We start from the raw sequence: 21,224 nt of genomic DNA on the forward strand, positions 1-21,224 counted from the left end.
GATCCACAGTTGGTGTTGCTCGGCTACTTCACACAGGGCATGAAGCCCTCAAGATAAGACCACATTGGAAGGTGCTAACAATGGGTCTATGAAAAAGTACAAGACCACTGATGAAAGTATGGCAATTGATCAGGTGACTTAGCTGAATCCACTAGGAATCACAGGCAGAGGCAAAGCCACTCAAAAGCTATTGCAGATGTATCCTCTAGCCGAGAGACTACTACTCTAACTCAGAGTATATGTTGAAATGACCAAACTTACTGAAGCAGATGCAGTTGAGTCAACAACAAGCTCAGCAAGCTTAGCCTTCTCCACCACAAACAAAGCCAACAAGTTGGTTTCACAAAGAGTATGAGGGATTTTGTGCTGATTATAGTCATTATACTGATGAATGTCTACAGCTCCAACAGGAAGACAACACTGTGGCAGCCACTCATAACTTCTATGACCGCCCAAACCAAGGATACAATCAAGGTGGCAGCTACAACCATGGATGGCAGGACAATTTCAACCAAGGTTGGAGAGATAATTCTAACCATGGTTAGAGGATAATCATAACAAAGGAGGCAGAGATAACAACGGAAACCAGAGGTGGAATAATAATAACAACATTAGACAGCAGAATCAGAATCAGGCCTACAGAGCACCTCAACTAAGGCAGCCCCAAGCATCTCAGTAGACCCCTTAGATCACTTATCCATCTTCATCTTCTAATGATGAGTTACTATAATCTATTGATCGGAGACAGCAGGCCATGGAAAACAACCTTGCTTCTACTCTAAATGGTCTGAACTCTACCTTGCAAGCTGTTGTATCACAGATTGGATCACTAAATAACTCCAACAACCAGCCTTCAAGCTCTAGTGGAATTCCTTCTCAACCTTTACCCAATTCCAAGGGTGGAATTAATGCCATCACCTTGAGGTCCAGAACCACATTACAGGAGAGGAACCATGAAGAGCCAAGCCCACCAGAACACACTCCAGCTGAAGATGTGGTGGAAATGGAAGATGCTGAAGAGGAAGAGGACGTACAAGACATAGTTGAAAAAGAGGAAGCTCAACTACAGAATGAAGCACCAAAGGATGCTGAAGCCGTAGATAGCGCCTGTCCTATCCCTTTTCCACAACTCGCAAGGAAGCCCAGGAAGCAGATGGAACTTGATCCCAAAATGGTAGAAATATTCAAAAAGGTTGAGGTAACCGTTCCTCTTTTTTATGTTATTCAGCAAGTACCTAAATACGCAAAGTTTCTAAAGGATTTATGTATACATAAAGATAAAATTAATAAATTAGAAACTATTCCTTTAGATAGTTCTATCATTGCTTTAATGGGAGGTATACCTGAAAAATGTAGTGATCCAGGTCCATGTATGGTTAACTGTACCATTGGAGGTGTGATATTTTCTGACTGCATGTGTGATTTAGGAGCATGTGTTAGTATAATGCCTTTGTCTTATATGATACCTTGAGGCTCCCTCCCTTAAAAAGGTCGGCAGCTCATTTTGTGTTAGCAGATAAAAGCATTATTACAGTGGTTGGAATTACTGAAGATGTATTAGTGAGCATTAAGGGGCTCACATTTCCAATTACTGAAATGCCCCTAATGACTCAGGGAAGCCATTATCAATCCTGCTTGGAAGACCATTCCTGAAGACTTCAAAGTTCAAGCTGGATGCATTCTCAGGAACTTACTCTTTTGAGATAGATGGCAGAATAGTGAAGTTCAATTTAAATGAAGCTATGAAGCACCCTCTGGAAGACCATTCTATCTCCCAGTGTGACATTATTGATGAAACTATAGCTGAAGTTCACCAGGAAGAATTAGAAAAGAAGTACATAGGGCAAGGTCCAAGTGTGGGGACACTTTCTGCAGACAATGAGAGCACTTTGCCATTTTCACCGGCCCCAGATGCTCCAGAGCCAAGCCATGAGCAGAAAATAGAATTAAAGCCCCTTTCTCCACACCTCAAGTATGCTTACCTTGAGGACAAGCATAAATTTCCAGTTATCATTACAAGGGAGCTCACTTCCCAACAAGAAGAACAACTGCTTAGTGTATTAAGGACGCATAAGAAAGCAATTGGATGGAGCTTGACGGATATAGTAGGCATCAACCCTCAAGTTTGTGAGCATAGAATATTCTTAGAAGAGGGAGCAAAGCCTGTCCATCAACCTCAAAGAAGATTGAATCCCACCATCTTAGAAATTGTCAAAAAAGAAGTGACCAGACTACTTGAAGCAGATATTATTTACCCCCATCTCAGATAGCGAATGGTTCAGTCCAGTACAGGTGGTGCCCAAGAAGTCTGGAGTCACAACAATAAGAAATGAGCATGGAGAACTTCTGACATCCAGAGTGCAGAACTCATGGAGAGTTTGCATTGACTACAGGCGTCTCAACCAAGCCACTCGCAAGGATCATTACCCCTTGCCATTCATTGATCAGATGCTTGATCGCCTATCAGGTAAATCCCATTATTGCTTTTTAGATGGTTATACAGGCTATTTTCAAATTCATATAGCTCCTGAAGATCAGGAAAAGACTACCTTTACATGTCCTTTTGGAACTTATGCTTATAAGAGAATGCCCTTTGGCTTATGCAATGCACCAGCTACTTTCCAAAGGTGTATGATGAGCCTTTTCTCTTATCTTATTGAGAACTGTATGGAGGTTTTTATGAATGATTTTAGCGTATATGGTGATTCATTTAGCCTTTGCTTGGATATTTTATCTAGAGTGTTGGATAGATGTGTTCGTACAAACCTTGTATTGAATTTTGAAAAATGTCACTTTATGGTACAACAAGGGATTGTACTAGGACATGTTGGGTCTAATACTGGCATTTCTGTTGATCCAGCAAAGGTGGACGTTATTTCCAGTTTACCTTACCCCTCCTCTATGAGGGAAGTACGTTCGTTCCTTGGCCATGCAGGTTTTTACAGGAGATTTATTAAGGACTTCAGTAAGGTAGCAGTGCCTTTATCCAGATTGCTGCAGAAAGATATTGAGTTCGAGTTCAATGAAAGTTTTAAGCAAGCTTTTGATAAGCTGAAAATCGCCCTAACTCAAGCTCCAATTATGAGAGGACCAGACTGGAGTCAGCCATTTGAAATTATGTGTGATGCTTCCAATCATGTAGTAGGAGCGGTGCTAGCTCAATGTGAAGGTAAGGATCCTTTTGTAATTGCTTATGCGTCTAAGACTTTAGACACTGCTCAGTCTAATTACACTACTACTGAGAAAGAGCTTCTTGCTATTATTTTTACTCTGGATGAATTCCGAGCCTATTTACTTGGTGCTAAAGTAGTGGTGTACTCAGACCATGCAGCTCTAAAATATCTATTGGCTAAAAAGGAATCCAAAGCAAGGCTTATATGTTGGATACTGCTACTACAAGAATTTGATTTAGAAATTAAGGATAGTAGTGGTACCCAGAATCTAGTGGCAAACCACTTGAGTTGCCTTGAGCACATTAAGGATGACTCCTCTCCTATAGATGATAATTTCCCATTTGATAACCTGCAAGCAGTATCTGAAGTAGTCCCTTGGTATACACCTGTAGCTAATTATCTAGTTAGCCACACTTTTCCTCCAAATTTTACTAAGCATCAAAGAGACAAGCTGAAAAGCAAGTCCAAATATTATATATGGGATGATCCATACTTATGGAGGTGTGGTGCTGACCAGGTAATTAGACGGTATGTGCCTCAATCAGAATTCCAGTCCATTTTAGAGGCCTGCCACTCATCTGAGAGTGGAGGACATTTTGGCCCTCAAAGAATAGCTAGAAAATTTCTAGACTATAGATTCTGGTGACCTACTCTTTTTAAAGACGCTGCTAAATTTTGTAAATCTTGTTCCCCTTGCCAAAGGTTTGGTAATATATCCAAGAGGGATGAAATGCCTCAACAGATTATGCTTTTCTATGAAATTTTTTTATGTTTTGGGCATTGACTTCATGGGTCCATTTCCAAACTCTAATAGTTACTTTTATATATTGTTAGCTGTAGATTATGTTTCTAAATGGGTGGAAGCAATTTCTACCCGCACTGATGATGCTAACACTGTTGTTTCCTTTGTTAGAAACCATATCATTTGCCGCTTTGGATCACCACGAGCAATCCTGAGCGATCAAGGCACCCACTTTTGTAACAGGAGACTAACAGGATTACTGAAAAAGTATGGGATAATTCATAAAGTATCAACAGCCTAGCATCCCCAGACTAATGAACAGGTCGAGGTGTCTAACAGAGAAATAAAGTGTATATTGCAAAAGATAGTCAAACCTCATAGGAAAGACTGGAGCACCAGGCTACAAGATGCACCCTGGGCATACAGAACAGCATACAAGAACCCATTGGGATGAGTCCCTTCCGCCTAATTTATGGAAAAGCTTGTCACCTCCCAGTTGAGGTAGAGCACAAAGCCATTTGGGTAGTGAAAGAGTGCAACATGGGATTTGAGAAAGCCGGAGCTGAAAGGAAGTTGCAACTGCAAGAATTAGAAAGCCTTCGCCTAGAAGCTTATGAGAACTCCAGGCTGTACAAGGAAAAGATGAAGGTTGTGCATGATAAACATATCAAGAGGTGAGAGTTCCAACCTGGGGACTTAGTCCTCCTTTATAACTCCAGGCTGAGGCTCATGCCAGGCAAGTTAAGGTCAAGATGGGAAAGTCCCTATTGAGTAGAGAAGGCCGAGCCATACGGAGTTTTCCACCTGAGTCATCCTTCAAGCTCTGAATTCATCAAAGTCAATGGACATCGCTTAAAGCTATATCATGGTGAGAAGATGAAGAAAAACAAGGAGCTGTAGATCTTCCTCTTGGAGGATCCACCAACAGCAGAAGACTGAGCTAGTGGAGCATCCAACTTAAGGACGTTAAAGCAAAGTGCTGGGTGGGAGACAACCCACCATGGTATGATCGTTCCTTTCTCTCTTCTTCGTTTTCTTTTTCAATAACTCTCCTCATTATTAGTACATATAGTTTGCATCTTCATTTGCACGTTGCATATAAAAAAAGCACGCGACGCGACAGCGTCAACAATGCATCTGCGTCATATGTGCGTTAGGAAGAAAACTAGATTGAACAGAGAGTCACGCGAAAGTGCGGCTGGAGGCATGCCTTTTGACACAAACTCGCCCACGTGACCGCGTCACTAACGCATTCGCGTCGTTTGCGAAATTGCTTCTTCACGCGTCCGCGTCACTCACGCGTATGCGCGGCTTTATGAAATTGACGTAAATGGGTGTATGGCAGTAAGTTATGATGGAGCTAGGCTGGAATGGCGCTAGAAGCACAAATCCCTATCCCGCGGATGCGTACCTCACGTGTCCGCGTCATTTTTCAAAGTATGGCCATTCACGCGATCGCGTCAACCACGCGAACGCGTCACCCTAAAATTTGGCAAAATGAGTTTCAAACAGAGAGTTGTGCGAACGCGAGGCTGCTCTTGTGCCAACAGCACAAATCAACTCACGCGACCGCGTGACCTACGCGTTCGCGTCACTTGAGTACACCGCACCCCTCGCGACTGAGTCACTCACGTGTCTGCGTCACATGCGGTGCACAGCTTATCTAGATCAGCCAAATATCTTATCTTTTCTTCCCCAAATCCTAATTTTTCTCATCCCTTCTTATTTCTTTCTTCTCCCTTCTTCCTCCTTCATTCTTTCTCACTTTCTCCTTCCTCTTTTTCACCACCATTATCAAGGTTTTTCTTTTCTTCTTCCCTCTTTACTTTTCTATTCTTATTCTTATTTTTATGTTTTCTTATTCTTTTTCTTTTTACTTTCATTATCTATGTTTTCTTTTTTTTCCTTTTTCTTTTTAAACCCTTCTTTGTTGGTGTTGGAAATTTATTTGGGTTTTTATTTTCTATATTTTGCTTGTGATTATTAAGGAATTGTTTGGCAATTATATATTCCTTTTTATAGGGTTACTTGCATGTTCAATTTAATACTTTCAATAACTTATTTACCATGCATGCTAAGTGTTTGTGAAAAAGCCCGTATGGCGACATGCACTACTTTTATGTTATCCTACTTTAATGCCTATTTTTCACAAAACCCTTTTTGTATTTTATTAATTATATATAATTGTCCATACAAACATATTGTTAGTTTGACAGACTTGGTAATCTAACTTGGACATTGAATGCTTGATACATGCTACTCATGCCTTTGCCGGCATGCCAATAAACACCTTGCATTCAATTGTCATCACATGCACTTGCTATAATTCCATTGATGGACTTTTCACATGTAGTCCAGACCATGTGTTAACAACATCCATCTTTCCCGTGCATTGATTATCACCTATACCGTCTCTTTCCTTGCTCTCACCCTTAAATTTAAAAAGTTACATTTTCTTTTCCTTTTCAGGATGGCCACCAAGAAAGGCAAGGAGAAAGCTACTCCCAAACCACCAGCAAGGAGAGGAACAAAAAGAGCATTATTTGCAGAGCCATCTTCAACAGCAGTTAAACCCACAACAAAAAGAATTAATAGGATCATAAAGGTCGATGAAAAAGAAAAAGCCTTCCCAGCAAAGGACACTGCACGGTTCCCTAACCGCTACTGTGAGCAGATGTTCCCTATCCTGGCAGAGAGGAATTACAACAATGAATACCTTCTTATCCTCCCGACCAACATTGCTACCTTTGTTGAGCCGTAAATTGAACGAAGAAAATGGAGATTCCTACGGAGACAGTCACGGCAGGTTAATCTTTCTTGGGTAGTAGAATTCTACTCTAACTTTCACATGCCGACCATGCAATCTGTCTATGTCCATCAAAAGCAAGTCCCCATTACAGAAGAGGCCATTCAGCGAGCTCTAGATCTTCCCCCTGCTCCAGAAGGACTGGACGCATTTCAAGAAGTCGCACTCAAGCATCAAACGTACCAATTTGATTGGGACGCCATTCTCAGAGTTATCACACAACCTGGCAGCAAATGGATTTATGAATACCATCGTTCCCGACCTAAGGGAATATCAGCTTCCGCACTTACCTTGGAGGCTCGCGTATGGGCACAGATTATGTCCCATTACGTCTTTCCGAGCACTCATGAGTCCTCTTTCACTGCAGACATGGCCGTTCTACTATGGTGCATCCTTACAGACCAGCCTTTAAACTTACCAAGACACATCCGGAGTGCTATGGGACATGTACAAATTGCAGGCAACTTACCTTTTCCAGCCTTAGTCTCAGATCTTGTCTCAGCAGCTGGAGTCTCCTACAGAGCTAGGGACACCAAAGCCATGCTTCCACAGGATGATCAGTACGTCCCTAACGAGAAATATCTCAGGCCACCAACAGCCACTACCAGCCAGCCTGCAGAACCAGCTGCAGACATTCCTCCTTCCACACCACAAGCAACCTCAACAAGTCAGCTGCTCCATCAGATACTAGAGAGGTTGGACCAGCAAGAATAGAAAGCGAAGCTATAAGAGTGCCGCAAGCAGTGTCGTTTCAAATACCTCAAGGAGCTACTCACAGGTAACCATAGACCTGAGAAAGACTCAGACACCCCGGACTCCACCTCCTTCACCAGCACAGGGAGTCATGACAGTCCCAATGGTGGAGATACTGCTACCAGCCCTCCCTTGTTCCTAATAGATGGCACCAAGGACGGTGCAAAGCTTTAAGTGTAGGAAGGTCGGTCAGTACCTGACTTCCAGAGGTAATTTCTTTTCCTTAACACTGATAAAATTGGATATTTAGTTGGTTTTTCTTTTGTAGAATAGGATAGATTGCATAGTAATAGGTTAATTGCATGCATGTTCTACTTGATTGAAAAGATAATAAGTTTCTTCTAAGACCCTATTTTTTTTTTAATTTCACTAATTTAAATCAAAACTTTTATGTTAAATTTGCTTGAAGTTGTATCTGGAACATAGTTTAAAAAGCCAAGAACACACAACCCGTGAGATTTTGAGCCTAAGTACATGGTTACATTATTTAACCATAATTGTTTTATTCTTGTGTGTTTACTTCTCTATGATTGTAATCTATATTTTGTTTCATCCTATATGTCCAATATTTAATATATTTATATGCTTGCATATGATTGAGGCCATTATTTGTTTATCTCACTTATCCCAAATAAGCCTGCCCTTTAAATTACCTTTGTTAGCCTCTTTGAGCCTTTAAATCCCATTTGTTCTATATTTTGCCACATTACTAGCCTTAAGCGGAAAAACAATTAAATATCCCAATTGAATCTTTGGTTAGCTTAAGATAGAATTGTGTGTTAATTGAGTATGGGAAGATTGTGGGAACAAAGGTTAATAAGGGAATGTATCATGATAAAATAATGGGAAATTGGGTACTTACTCATGTGAAACTATAAGAAAAAATTAAAAATCTATGTGCATTGATAAGCTATGTTTATTTTCATTGTAAAAAAATCCAAAAATATTCAATAAATAAATAAGGGGACAAAATTATCCCAATGCTAACTTAAAGTTCAAAGATCAATGCATATGTGATAAAATTAAAATAAAAGTTAATACATGAGTATGGAATGTGAAAGTGAAATTTTGGCTAGCTAGGTATGAAATTTGAAGTTATATATATATATATATATATATATATATATATATATATATATATATATATATATATATATATATATATATGATAGGTGAAAGCTTAGGTTAGTTAAAGATTCAATTTATAAGCTCACTTGGCCATATATACCCTTACCCTTACCTTAGCCCCATTACAACCTAGAAAAGACCTCATGATGTTTGCATTGGTACATTAAATGTTGTTGATTGGTTAGGTGTAGAAAAAAATTTAGAAAGCATGATTAGAGAAGAGTAGAGTGATTACCCTATACACTTGAGAGACTAGAGTGCACATACATCATCAGTGAGGGTTCAATGCTTAAATTCTATGTTCCCTGCTTTCATGAGCTATCTTCTTGCATTTTTATCTGTTCTTACTGTATAATTTGAATTGGTGGAATTTGATTTATGATTGTCTTGAAGAGCTTACTTACTTTTGACCAAGTGGACAAGAATCATATAGTTGCATTCACACACACACACACACACACACACACACACACACACACACACACACACACACACACACACACACACATATATATATATATATATATATTTGCATTGCAATGCATGAGTTTTACATGTCCCTACTCATTTACTTTATCTCCTTCAACTAAGCATGAGGACATGCTAATGTTTAAGTATGGGGAGGTTGATAAACCATTATTTTATGATTTATATTATGTTTAATTGTGTGGTTTTATCAAGTCTGGACCTACTTATTCATATGATTTGCATGTATTTACAATTCCTTCCCAAAATTGTTCTATGATTGAAAACTTGCTTCCTAAAGATCTTTTAATAGTATATTTTTATTCGCCTTTATACCATTCGATGCCGTGATCTGTGTGTTAAGTGTTTAAGGCTTCATAGGGCAGGAATGGCTTAGAGAATGGAGAGGAAGCTTGCAAAAATGGAAGAAACACAAGAAATTGAGGAGATGACCAGCGAGAAGCGACGCAGACGCATGGCTCACGCATCTGCGCGAATTAGAGAAAATCACAACGGCTCAAATGCGTGCCTGACGTGAGTGCGTGGATTGGAATCTGCACAAGTGACACGAATGCGTGGACGACGTGCACGCGTGGAAAGGAAAAATGCTAGATGACGCGAACGCGTGGACGACGCAGTTGCGTGACGTGCGCGATCTGCAGAATTTACAGAAATCACTGGGAGAACCTTGAGTTGGAATACTCAAGAGCTAAATTGTAATTAGGTTTATTGTTGGCTGGCTCTCTAGTCACTAACACTAATCCATCCCAAGGGAGAAGATTAGAACTTGTGAATAGAAGTAGACTTCCAACTTACTTGACTTTCCTTTACTCAGTAAAGGATAACTAAGTACAACAACCTTCAATTATCAATTAATCTTGAGAGAAATCCAACAAGGATAGAACTTCTGATTAATCTTCTCCCGGTCAAAGTTTTTATTTGAATTACATAAATTCTCTTATTTAATTTCTTGTTTATCAAACTCAAAAACATTTTGGAAAATCTCTGATTGATAAAATAGCACATCTTTCTACAACTCAGTATTTTTATTCTAATTTTGTGACAACCCTTCTAAATTGATGAGCGAATTTTTGTTGGTTAAGAACTGTACTCGCAACGTATCTCTTACATTAATTTCTTAATCTGCCAATTTCTGCCACGTCAACAAGCTGCAAGAATCTCACTAGAGATGGCAGACAAATCAATGAAACAGGCTTATGGACTAGTAGAGGACGTGCTAATGAAGGTTGAAGGCCTTTACATCTCTGCTGATTTCATAATCCTAGACACTAAGAAGGATGAGGATGAATCCATCATCCTTGGCAGAACTTTCCTAGCCACAACAAAAGCTGCGATAGATGTTGACAGAGGAGAGTTAGTCCTTCAATTGAATGAGGACTACCTTGTATTCAAGACTCAAGGTCCTCCTTCTGTACACATGAAGAAGAAGCATGAAAAGCTTCTCTCAATACAGAGTCAAACAAAGCCCCCACATTCAAACTCTAAGTTTGGTGTTGGGAGGCCACAACCAAACTCTAAGATTGGTGTTGAGAGGCCACAACCATGCTCTGATTATCTATGAGGCTCCATGAGAGCCCATTATCAAGCTATTGACATTAAAGAAGTGCTTATTGGGAGGTAACCAAATTTTTATTTATCTATGTTAAATTTCCATTTTCCATTATTATTTTACGTTTTCTTTAGGTTGATGATCATATGGAGTCACAAAAACAACTTCAATAATCAAAACAAATTCAAAAACACCATTAAAAATAGCAAACCCTGGAGGAAGAGCTTACTGCATTTAAACGCCAGTAAGAGTAGCAGAATGGGCGTTAAACGCCCAGTCTGGCACCATTCTGGGCGTTTAACGCCAGAAATGGATACCAGACTGGCGTTTAACACCAGAACAGGGCACCAAGTTGGTGTTAAACGCCAGGAAAGGTATAAAAGCTGGCATTTAACGCCAGAAACAGGCAGCAGTCTAGCGTTAAATGCCAGAATTGCATTCTAAGGGCATTTTGCATGCCTAAATGGTGCAAGGATGAGAAATCCTTGACATCTCATGATATGTGGATCCCACAGGATCTCCACCTACCCCACCTCTCTCTCTCTCTCCCCCTCACACATCTCTATAACACTCTGCCCAAAATACCACTCTCCTATCAAATCCTATACTCTTTCCTATATTCTCTTCACCAATCACCTCCATTCCTCTTCTCTAAAAAAAACCCCCACCTACCTCACTTTTCAAATTCAAACACTTTTCCCATCCAAACCCAACCCCAAATACATGAACCTACCTCTCCCCCCAATCCTATATAAACCCCTCCACACTCCTTCATTTTCACACATTACCAACACTACTTCTACCCCTTGGCCGAACCACATGCCACCCTCCATCTCCTCCGTTTTCTTCTTCTTCCCCTTTTTTTCTTTCTTTTTTTCTCGAGGACGAGCAAACCTTTTAAGTTTGGTGTGGTAAAAGCATTGCTTTTTGTTTTTCTATAACCATCTATGGCACCTAAGGTCGGAGAAACCTCTAGAAAGAGGAAAGGGAAGGCAAAAACTTCCACTTCCGAGTCATGGGAGATGGAGAGATTCATCTCAAAGGTCTATCAAGACCACTTCTATGAAGTTGTGGCCAAGAAGAAGGTGATCCCTGAGGTCCCTTTCATGCTTAAAAGGAATGAGTATCCGAAGATCCGACATGAGATCTGAAGAAGAGGTTGGGAAGTTCTCACCAACCCCATTCAACAAGTCAGAATCTTAATTGTTCAAGAGTTCTATGCAAACGCATGGATCACTAAGAACCATGATCAAAGTATGAACCCAAATCCAAAGAATTGGCTTACAATGGTTTAGGGGAAATACTTAGATTTCAGTCTGAAAAATGTAAGGTTGGCGTTCAACTTGCCAATGATGCAAGAAAACACACACCCCTACACTAAAAGGGTCAACTTTGATCAAAGGTTGGACCAAGTCCTCATGGACATATGTGTGGAAGGAGCTCAATGGAAAAGAGACTCAAGAGGCAAACCGGTTCAATTTAGAAGACCGGACCTTAAGCCTGTGGCTAGAGGATGGTTGGAGTTCATCCAACGTTCTATCATTCCTACTAGCAACCGATCCGAAGTAACTATGGATCGGGCCATCATGATCCATAGTATCATGATTGGGGAGGAAGTGGAAGTTCATGAGATCATACCTCTAGAACTCTACAAGGTGGCTGACAAGTCCTCCACTTTGGCAAGGTTAGGCTTTCCTCTTCTCATTTGTCACCTATGCAATTCAGTTGGGATTGTCATAGAATGAGACATCCTCATTGAAGAGGACAAGCCCATTACTAAGAAAAGGATGGAGCAAACAAGAGAGCCCACTCATGGACCTCAACATGAGCATGAGGAAGTTCCTCGTCAAGAAATCCCTGAGATGCCTCAAGGGATGCATTTTCCTCCACACAATTATTGGGAGCAACTCAATACTTCTTTGGGAGATTTAAGTTCCAATATGGAGCAACTAAGGATGGAGCACCAAGAGCACTCCATTATTCTCTATGAAATTAGAGAGGATCAAATAGCCATGAGGGAAGAACAACAAAGGCAAGGAAGAGACATAGATGAGCTCAGGCATTCCATTGGATCTTCAAGAGGAAGAACTAGCAGCCATCACTAAGGTGGACCCGTTCTTTAATTTTCATGTTCTTATTTTTCTATTTTTTGACTTTATGCTTTATGTGTTATCTATGTTTGTGTCTTCATTACATGATCACTAGTGTCTAGTGTCTATGTCTTAAAGTTATGAATAATTCCATGAATCCTTCACCTTTCTTAAATGAAAAATGTGCCTAATTACAAAAGAACAAGAAGCACTTGGATTTCAAATTTTATCTTGAAATTATTTAATTATTTTGATGCGGTGGCAATACTTTTTGTTTTCTGAATGAATACTTGAACAGTGCATATTTTTTATAGTGAAGTTTATGAATGTTAAAATTGTTGGCTCTTGAAAGAATGATGAACAAAGAGAAATGTTATTGATAATCTGAAAAACCATGAAATTTATTCTTGAAGCAAGAAAAAGAAGTGAAAAATACAAAGCTTGCGAAAAAAAGAGAAAAAAATGGCAAAAAAGAAAAAGAAAGAAAAAGAAAAGGCAAGCAGAAAAAGCCAATAGCCCTTTAAACCAAAAGGCAAGGGTAAAGAGGATCCAAGGCTTTGAGCATTAATGGATAGGAGGGCCTAAAGGAATAAAATCCTGGCCTAAGCGGCTAAATCAAGCTGACCCTAACCATGTGCTTGTGGCATGAAGGTCCAAGTGAAACGCTTGAGACTGAGTGGTTAAAGTGGTGATCCAAAGCAAAAAGAGTGTGCTTAAGAACTCTGAACACCTCTAATTGGGGACTTTAGCAAAGCTAAGTCACAATCTGAAAAGGTTCACCCAGTTATGTGTCTGTGCCATTTATGTATCTGGTGGTAATACTGGAAAACAAAGTGCTTAGGGCCACGGCCAAGACTCATAAAGTAGCTATGTTCAAAAATCAACATACTAAACTAGGAGAATCAATAACACTATCTATATTCTGAATTCCTATAGATACCAATCATTCTAAATTTCAAAGGATAAAGTGAGATGACAAAACTGTTCAGAAGCAAAAAGCTACTAGCCCCGCTCATCTAATTGGGACTAAGTTTCATTGATATTGTGAGATTCATTGTATATTCTCTTCTTTTTATTCTATTTTGTTTTCAGTTGCTTGGGGACAAGCAACAATTTAAGTTTGGGGTTGTGATGAGCGGATAATTTATACGCTTTTTGGCATTATTTTTAGGTAGTTTTTAGTAGGATTTAGCTACTTTTTAGTATATTTTTATTAGTTTTTAAGAAAAATTCATATTTCTGGAATTTACTATGAGTTTGTGTGTTTTCTTATGATTTCAGGTATTTTCTGGCTAAAATTGAGGGACCTGAGCAAAAATCTGATTCTGAGGCTGAAAAAGGACTGCAGATATTGTTGGATTTTGACCTCCCTGCACTCGAAATGGATTTTCTGGAGCTACAGAATTCCAATTGGCGCACTCTCAATTGCGTTGGAAAGTATACATCCTGGGCGTTCCAGCAATATATAATAGTCCATACTTTGCCCGAATTTTGACGACATAAACTGGCGTTCAAACACCAACTTCCTGCCCTATTTTGGAGTTAAACGCCAGAAACAGGATAAAAGCTGGAGTTAAACGCCCAAACTGGCATAAAAGCTTGCGTTTAACTCCAAGAAAAGTCTCTACACACGAAATCTTCAATGCTCAGCTCAAGCACAAACCAAGTGGGCCCGAAAGTGGATTTCTGCATCATTTACTTATTTCTGTAATCTTAATAACTAGTTTAGTATAAATAGGACTTTTTACTATTGTACTGTGGACGATTTTTGGACGTTTAGTCCTTAGACCTAGGTCTTGGTTATTCTGGTTCCCTCTCTGGGGCCAAAACCAATGAACACCATTATCGCTTATGTATTTTCAACGGTGGAGTTTCTACACCTCATAGATTAAGGTGCGGAGCTTTGCTGTTCCTCGAGTATTAATGCAAAGTACTATTATTCTTCTATTCAATTCAAACTTATTCTTATTCCAAGATATTCATTCGCACACAAGAACATGATGAATGTGATGATCAAGTGACACTCATCACCATTCTCACTTATGAACGCGTGCCTGACAAACACTTCCATTCTACATGAAAACAAGCTTGAATGCATATCTCTTGGGAATCTAATCAACGATTCACATCATTTTCCCTCTGACAATGGGGCATCTGAATCTGAGATTAGAACCTTCGTGGTATAGGCTAGAAACAATTGGCAGCATTCCTGAGATCTGAAAAGTCTAAACCTTTTCTGTGGTATTCTGAGTAGGATCTGGGAAGGGATGATTGTGACGAGCTTCAAACTCGCGACTGTGGGGCTCAATGATAGTGCGCAAAAGGATCATTGGATCTTATTCTGACACGATCGAGAATCGACAGCTGATTAGCCATGCGGTAGCTGTGCCTGGTATTTTTCATCCGAGACGAGAAATCCGATAGTTGATTAGCCGTACAGAAACCGTAGAGGACCATTTTCACTGAGAGGACGGGAGGTAGCCATTGACAACGATGATCCCCAACATACAGCTTGCCATGGAAAGGAGTGTGAATGATTGAATGAAGACAGTAGGAAAGCAGAGATTCAGAAGGAATAACGCATCTCTATACGCTTATCTGAAATTCCCACCAATGAATTACATAGGTATCTCTATCTTTAATTTATGTTTATTTATCTTTTAATTATCAAAGCTTCATAACCATTTGAATTCGCCTGACTGAGATTTACAAGATGACCATAGCTTGCTTCAAGCCGACAATCTCCGTGGGATCGACCCTTACTCGCGTAAGGTATTACTTGGACGACCCAGTGCACTTGCTGGTCAGCTGCACGGAGTTGTGAAAAGTGTGTATCACGATTTCGTGTACCAATGCGCACATACAAAAATAGAGTTGCGCATACGCACAAATCATGCTTACGCACACCTACATTTCCAGAGTTGAATGTTTTTCGCGCACGTTCTGCGTGTACGCACAAAGGGGAACTTGTGCATATGCATGAGGCATGCATACACACAACTGTCCAAGGTTCGCTACTAGACATATCAGGTTTGGCTGTATAACCAAAAGATGAGTTCATTGGTCATAGCGTAGGTATACTTCATTTGCATTTGTGTTTATTATTTAGGTGTGCATCTTGTATCTGGCTTGCCTATTTAAATAATTGTATCTATATGCTAATTGAACTAGTTGCTTTATCTGTTTTCTCAATTTGTGTATTATTTGTATTGTCTTGTATGTGTTTGCACAATTGAGAGATTACTTATGCTAGCGGTGGTGACGCTAAGGGTTGTTCTTGATGAGATGTGGTGATTGGAGGTTTGTGTGATATTGAGATGAAGAGATATATTAGAATTCCTTAGATAAGTTGTCATGTTCTGGTTAGTACGAACTCTAGGCTTGAACCTTATGGGATTGGAGAATAGAATTGCCTAGCGGGTTCATGTAGTTTTACATAGTCTTTATTTGAAATTATTGTCCTACTAAGAACCCTGTAAAGGATGATGTTCTCACCCGTTGTGAAAATTATTACTTTTCGGATGCAGGTCCCAGCGCTACTCAGTGAACGGAAAGTTTATCTGGAAGACAGCGAAGAAGACATTTTATTCTATGTTGATTTTAGACACTCGCTTTTTTTTTTTGGAAAAACTTATCTGATGTATTCTTTTAAAGACTTGCCTTTAGAGACTTTTGATGTATTTTTTGAGAGATAGGTTATGTATGTCAACCTATTTTACTGTTGTATATATATATACTCTTATTCTTCCTTCAAATTTTTAATTTATCTACATTTCTCCCGACGCGCTTATATATATTATTGAGTGTGAACAATCGGGGAATTGTCTTTTAAATCCTCTTACAACCTTCTAGTTTAATATTTCTTTCTATACATAAGTATTTATATCCGAGTCATATGTCGTAGCACCAAACCATAATTGAATTATGATTTAAGCTTAAGGCAATGAATGTTAAGATGTTACATGAGGGTTAGGAATGTGTGACGTACCTGAGGGAGCCCTTGACTCCCTTTATATAGTCTGTTGTCGTTATCTTATCTTATCTTGTTAGTTAAGATAAACGAAATATTTGAATGTAAATATTGGTTTAGGTAATTATGTTTCTCGAGCCGATTTGGGCCGTAATGGTGATCTGGATCCGGGTATTTGGGTAAAGGAAGTAGCATACCATATTTGCAGTGTAGAAGCGAGAGGATACGAAACAGCATCGAGTATCAGTGTATCACTTTACTACTTTCTACATTTGTAACCCTAAACCCTAATGCCACTCTCTCCCATGTTTTTTAAGTTTTTTGAGTTAGTTTTATAAAAAAAAAGAAATTCTGTTTCTCCATTTAGTCTTCCTTTTGCGCATTTCAATCTCTTCTTCCTCATTTTATATAACATTATTTACAACCTCCTCACCCAAGAACTAATCTTCACATGTCTGCATATTTGACCAAATCTCCAATGTATTCTTATCATTATCTCTTAGAGTAGTGATATTTCCCTACAAACTGCCAACTGACCTAGTTTGAAAACCACATAATCAGTATAAAATACAACTAAAATACAATATACAAAGTAGAACTCATTGCATGGGAAGTCAATCAATAATTGTAAAGAGATTGAAAAATTAGTCTAATTTAGTGAGGTCAATCAATAATTGTAAAGCGTAAACTACAACTTGATCCCCAATTTATCACGAGATGTTTGCTAAGGTCTCGCATGCCAGCATCGATCATTAAACTTAAACCTCTAGAACCCAAGCTTCTATGATCTTCTGGTGATGTAATGAGGCTAGTCAACCAAGTTAGGTCCATTCCAGTTCCTGATGGATATGTTTTTAGAACATGTCATGCTGGTGGAAAGATTATTTTATACACAATTATACATATATGAATGCGTAAATTATGCATTAGGCGGTTGTGACAATGGAATTAGATCAAACATTTTTGTTCTACAGTAGAATCAATCAATACTAGCTACAAGATCAATCAGAATTATTGCAAACGTGCATGTTCAATGAAGAATAATCTGCTTCAAAACATATAATTACGTATGTATAGAGCAGATTAGAAGAAAGCACACAACAAATCATGTCTGTTATTTAATTAATTTCCCTCTGTTATGTGAAAGGTGAGAAAAATCAACGATGACAAAGCTTATTCCATATACATATTTGAACGTTCGATGAAATAAAACAAAACAATAATAGCATAATATTATGAAATAAACTTCTTGAAATTTTAAACTCGTTTAATATTTCACTCATAGTTCTGCTCTTTCCATAGAAAATTGTTTGGGTTATAAAATTAAAACACGTACTATATGTTAACTTCCCCCAACTCTTGCCTTTCTCAAAAATTCCACTAATCCACCAAATAATATTTCCAATCACTTTTAGTTCCCTTCTTAATTCTTCTCACCATGCCATTGCATCTGGAAATTCAATTATAGTATCCAAAGAATAGTCCGATAATGGGGCATGAAATTAAGTTAATCATTCTAATTATCAAAAAGACTCATTTTCAAAATCTTAAGTGCATAAATAACGAAATGTATGTAAAATAACAGATCAAGCATCTGATTTCTGGGTAGAAAACTACTATTGACTCAACAGACAGCCATCTACTAGCAAAAACGGACAACTATCGAAAGCATTTAAGAAGCATTTGAGCTTGTTGGAGCACCACCTCCAAAACCACCAGCACCACGACCAAAGCCAGGCCTTCCACCAGCACCCTAAATGATGGAGAAAGCAGACGAACTTATTCAGCAAAACACTCAAAAATATAAAAGACATTTCCACAAGCATAAAATCTAAGAAATACTACTACACCCAACAGCCGCCATAAACCATGATTGTTGCGGATACCAAACAATAATGCTTTAAACTAAATGGTACTAGCATATTATGACAACATTCAAATTGTATCAGATCATTCCATAAAATTGCCAATTAAAAGGATAACAAATATTGACTGGAAGAGGGTTACAAGGAAGTGAAAATTTCCATGGCTTGAATTACAGAGAAGTGGGGGTCTGTAAAATTTTTAGCAACTTAGACCAACATATGATGGACTTAGCAGATGCTGTACAACAATGCTCTCCACAAGTAAATAGCATTCAATAGAATAGACAAAATATATAATCATCAACCATCAAAACAGCTAAAAGGATATAGACATGGTGCACATTCACCTCAGTTATATGAACAAATGAATACTGTGCAACAGTTGAAACTTTAAGTAAGCACGGAAGTATAAATAATTTGCTCGTCACACACAAAACATCTTAGACTAACAAGAACACAGTAACAGAAACAAACTAAAAAGAAGCAGTTTGAGTAATGGCAATTCCGCAATCAAAAACAGATCATACATAGAAACACCGCTGCTAAAGTCAGATAGTATTGGTTACTAAATACACAAAAAGATTAAAAGTTGACATTGCAAAATCCAAAAAGGTAATAAAGAAAAACAATGCCGATTTGAAAAGAAACAAGGATGCAATGTGAAATACCCCAAAAGAAGGTCTGTAGTCAGCAGGAGCACCACCCTTGTCTCCTCCAAAATCACCACCAGGTCCACGGGGACCTCCACGGTATCCATCACGATCACCAAATCTGCGTTCTCCCTCAAAGCGAGGTGGACCCCTGTTCAATTGACCGAAACCCATGTTGGCATTGAAACAAGATGGAAAACAGGAGCAAGAAAGCAAGAATGATGAATTACCTGGGGCGGTCACCCGGTGGGCCGCCAAAAGGCCTGCCAGATGGCTTGGCCTGCTTCTTGAGAGTGGCGGGGACGATCTCAGAAGGAAGGTTGAGGTAAGTCCTGAGATGCTCGATGCCGTCGTTGGTGAGGAACCAATAATAGTGCATCCAGGCGAACGTCTCCCTAACGTACTCCTTCGACTTGAAGCTCTGCATCAGCTTAATCACCTGCAGATTCGGCACATCGATCTCAGGGTGTTTCGCAAGATTGAAGTCCTTCTTCGCGTAGCATACTCCCTCTGCAAATGCATTCATGCATTCAGAACACAACAGACTAGAATTAATATATCAAACAAGATGACCGAACCTTGGAATAGGTACTTGCAGATCTCCTTGCGGTTCTTCTCCGGAATGATCTGAAGAATTCAAAAACAACACAATAATTTAATCAATAATGCAAAAGGAATATGGATCGGTGGAAATAGAAGAAGGAAGATGTTGAGGTAGCATACCATGGTTGCAGTGTAGAAGCGGTAACGAGTTACACGGGTTATTTATCACTTTGCTCCTTCCCGCAGTTGTAACCCTAAACCCTAATGCCACTCTCGGGTGAGTTTTTATAAAAAAGAGAAAAAAAAACTTCTCAGGTCGAGGGGGCGCGAGATGGAGGCCAAGCAGGGTAGCAGAATGGCGCCAACGAGAATGGAGACAAGCCGATGATGATTTGGGGCGACAAGGCTTCTGGTGCGGTGACAATGCGCCGACAGGGGAACTCGAAGTGGCGAAACGCTGAAGGCCGAAGGAATGGAAAACAGGAGGAAGAGGAGCCCTGAGCACGCCGGCGAGTCTGGGAAAGTGACTGACGGAGGTGGCGGCAGTGAGGCGGCTGCTGGAGAAGGTGAGGCAGACTGGCAGAGTGTGTGAGACAGGAGGTGAGGTGGAGGCCGTCTGAGGTTTGAGCAATTGCAGATTTAGGGTTTGTCAAATATATAACTGTATTTAATTTTGAAGCACTTGCATTATATAACATTTGAAATGAATTAATCTTTATCTTTGAAAAAGATTTTTTTTTTTAAATTATATTTTGAATTCAAAAGATGTTAAAGAAAAATAAAAGTAATTTTATGTTTGAATATTTTAAGTAAAAAAATTTTTTTATTTATTAATTATATTTAAGTATAATTATATAAAAGTACTTTTTATTTATTTATTATGTAAAAAATATTTTGAATTTGTTTGGACGAATTTTAAAAAAAAAAAGATCTTTTTTGAGTTATCTTATCTTAAAAGATCTTATGAAAAAGTAAAAGTAATTTTATGTGTTTGTTTGTGGCCATTATTTTTATAAAAAAAGATCTTTTATCAATAAAAAAGATTTTTTTATTTTTTAGCGTGTTTGGTAAATTTCTAATAATAAAAGTAAAAATACTAGAAAAATAAAAAATATCTTTTTTGAAAAGCTAAAATTTACATCTTTTTTTAAAACATCTTTTTTCTTAAAAAATGTTTTTGATATAATAAATAAACAAAAAAGTACTTTTATATTGTTATACTCAAACATATGGCTTGTTTGTATGAGCTTTTAAGAAAAGATTTTTTTCAAATTATGTTTTTTTAAAAGATCTTATAGAAAAGTAAAAGTAATTTTATATTTGGATATTTCATACAAAAAGATCTTTTTATTTATCAATTATGTTTGGGTAGAACAATATAAAAGTACTTTTTTGTTTATTTATTACATGAAAAATATCATTTTTTAAAGGAAAAAATATCTTTTAAAAGATATGTAAATTACAGCTTC

General features: G+C 38.5%; 1 protein-coding gene across 1 annotated transcript; it reads right to left on the bottom strand.

Moving 5' to 3' along the window:
* Positions 1 to 18,187: 18,187 nt before the first annotated feature.
* Positions 18,188 to 20,435, bottom strand: LOC112695266 (small ribosomal subunit protein eS10z). The gene is made up of 5 exons (XM_025747537.3): positions 19,936 to 20,435; positions 19,791 to 19,839; positions 19,443 to 19,722; positions 19,231 to 19,363; positions 18,188 to 18,450 (listed from the first exon to the last, which is right to left on the bottom strand). The coding sequence occupies exons 1-5, from the start codon at positions 19,936 to 19,938 to the stop codon at positions 18,370 to 18,372; spliced, it is 546 nt and encodes a 181-aa protein (XP_025603322.1). The 5' UTR covers positions 19,939 to 20,435; the 3' UTR covers positions 18,188 to 18,369.
* Between the last annotated feature and the right edge of the window lie 789 nt (positions 20,436 to 21,224).

This window comes from Arachis hypogaea, chromosome 1, assembly GCF_003086295.3.
Source record: "Arachis hypogaea cultivar Tifrunner chromosome 1, arahy.Tifrunner.gnm2.J5K5, whole genome shotgun sequence".
Classification (NCBI taxonomy): domain Eukaryota; kingdom Viridiplantae; phylum Streptophyta; class Magnoliopsida; order Fabales; family Fabaceae; genus Arachis; species Arachis hypogaea.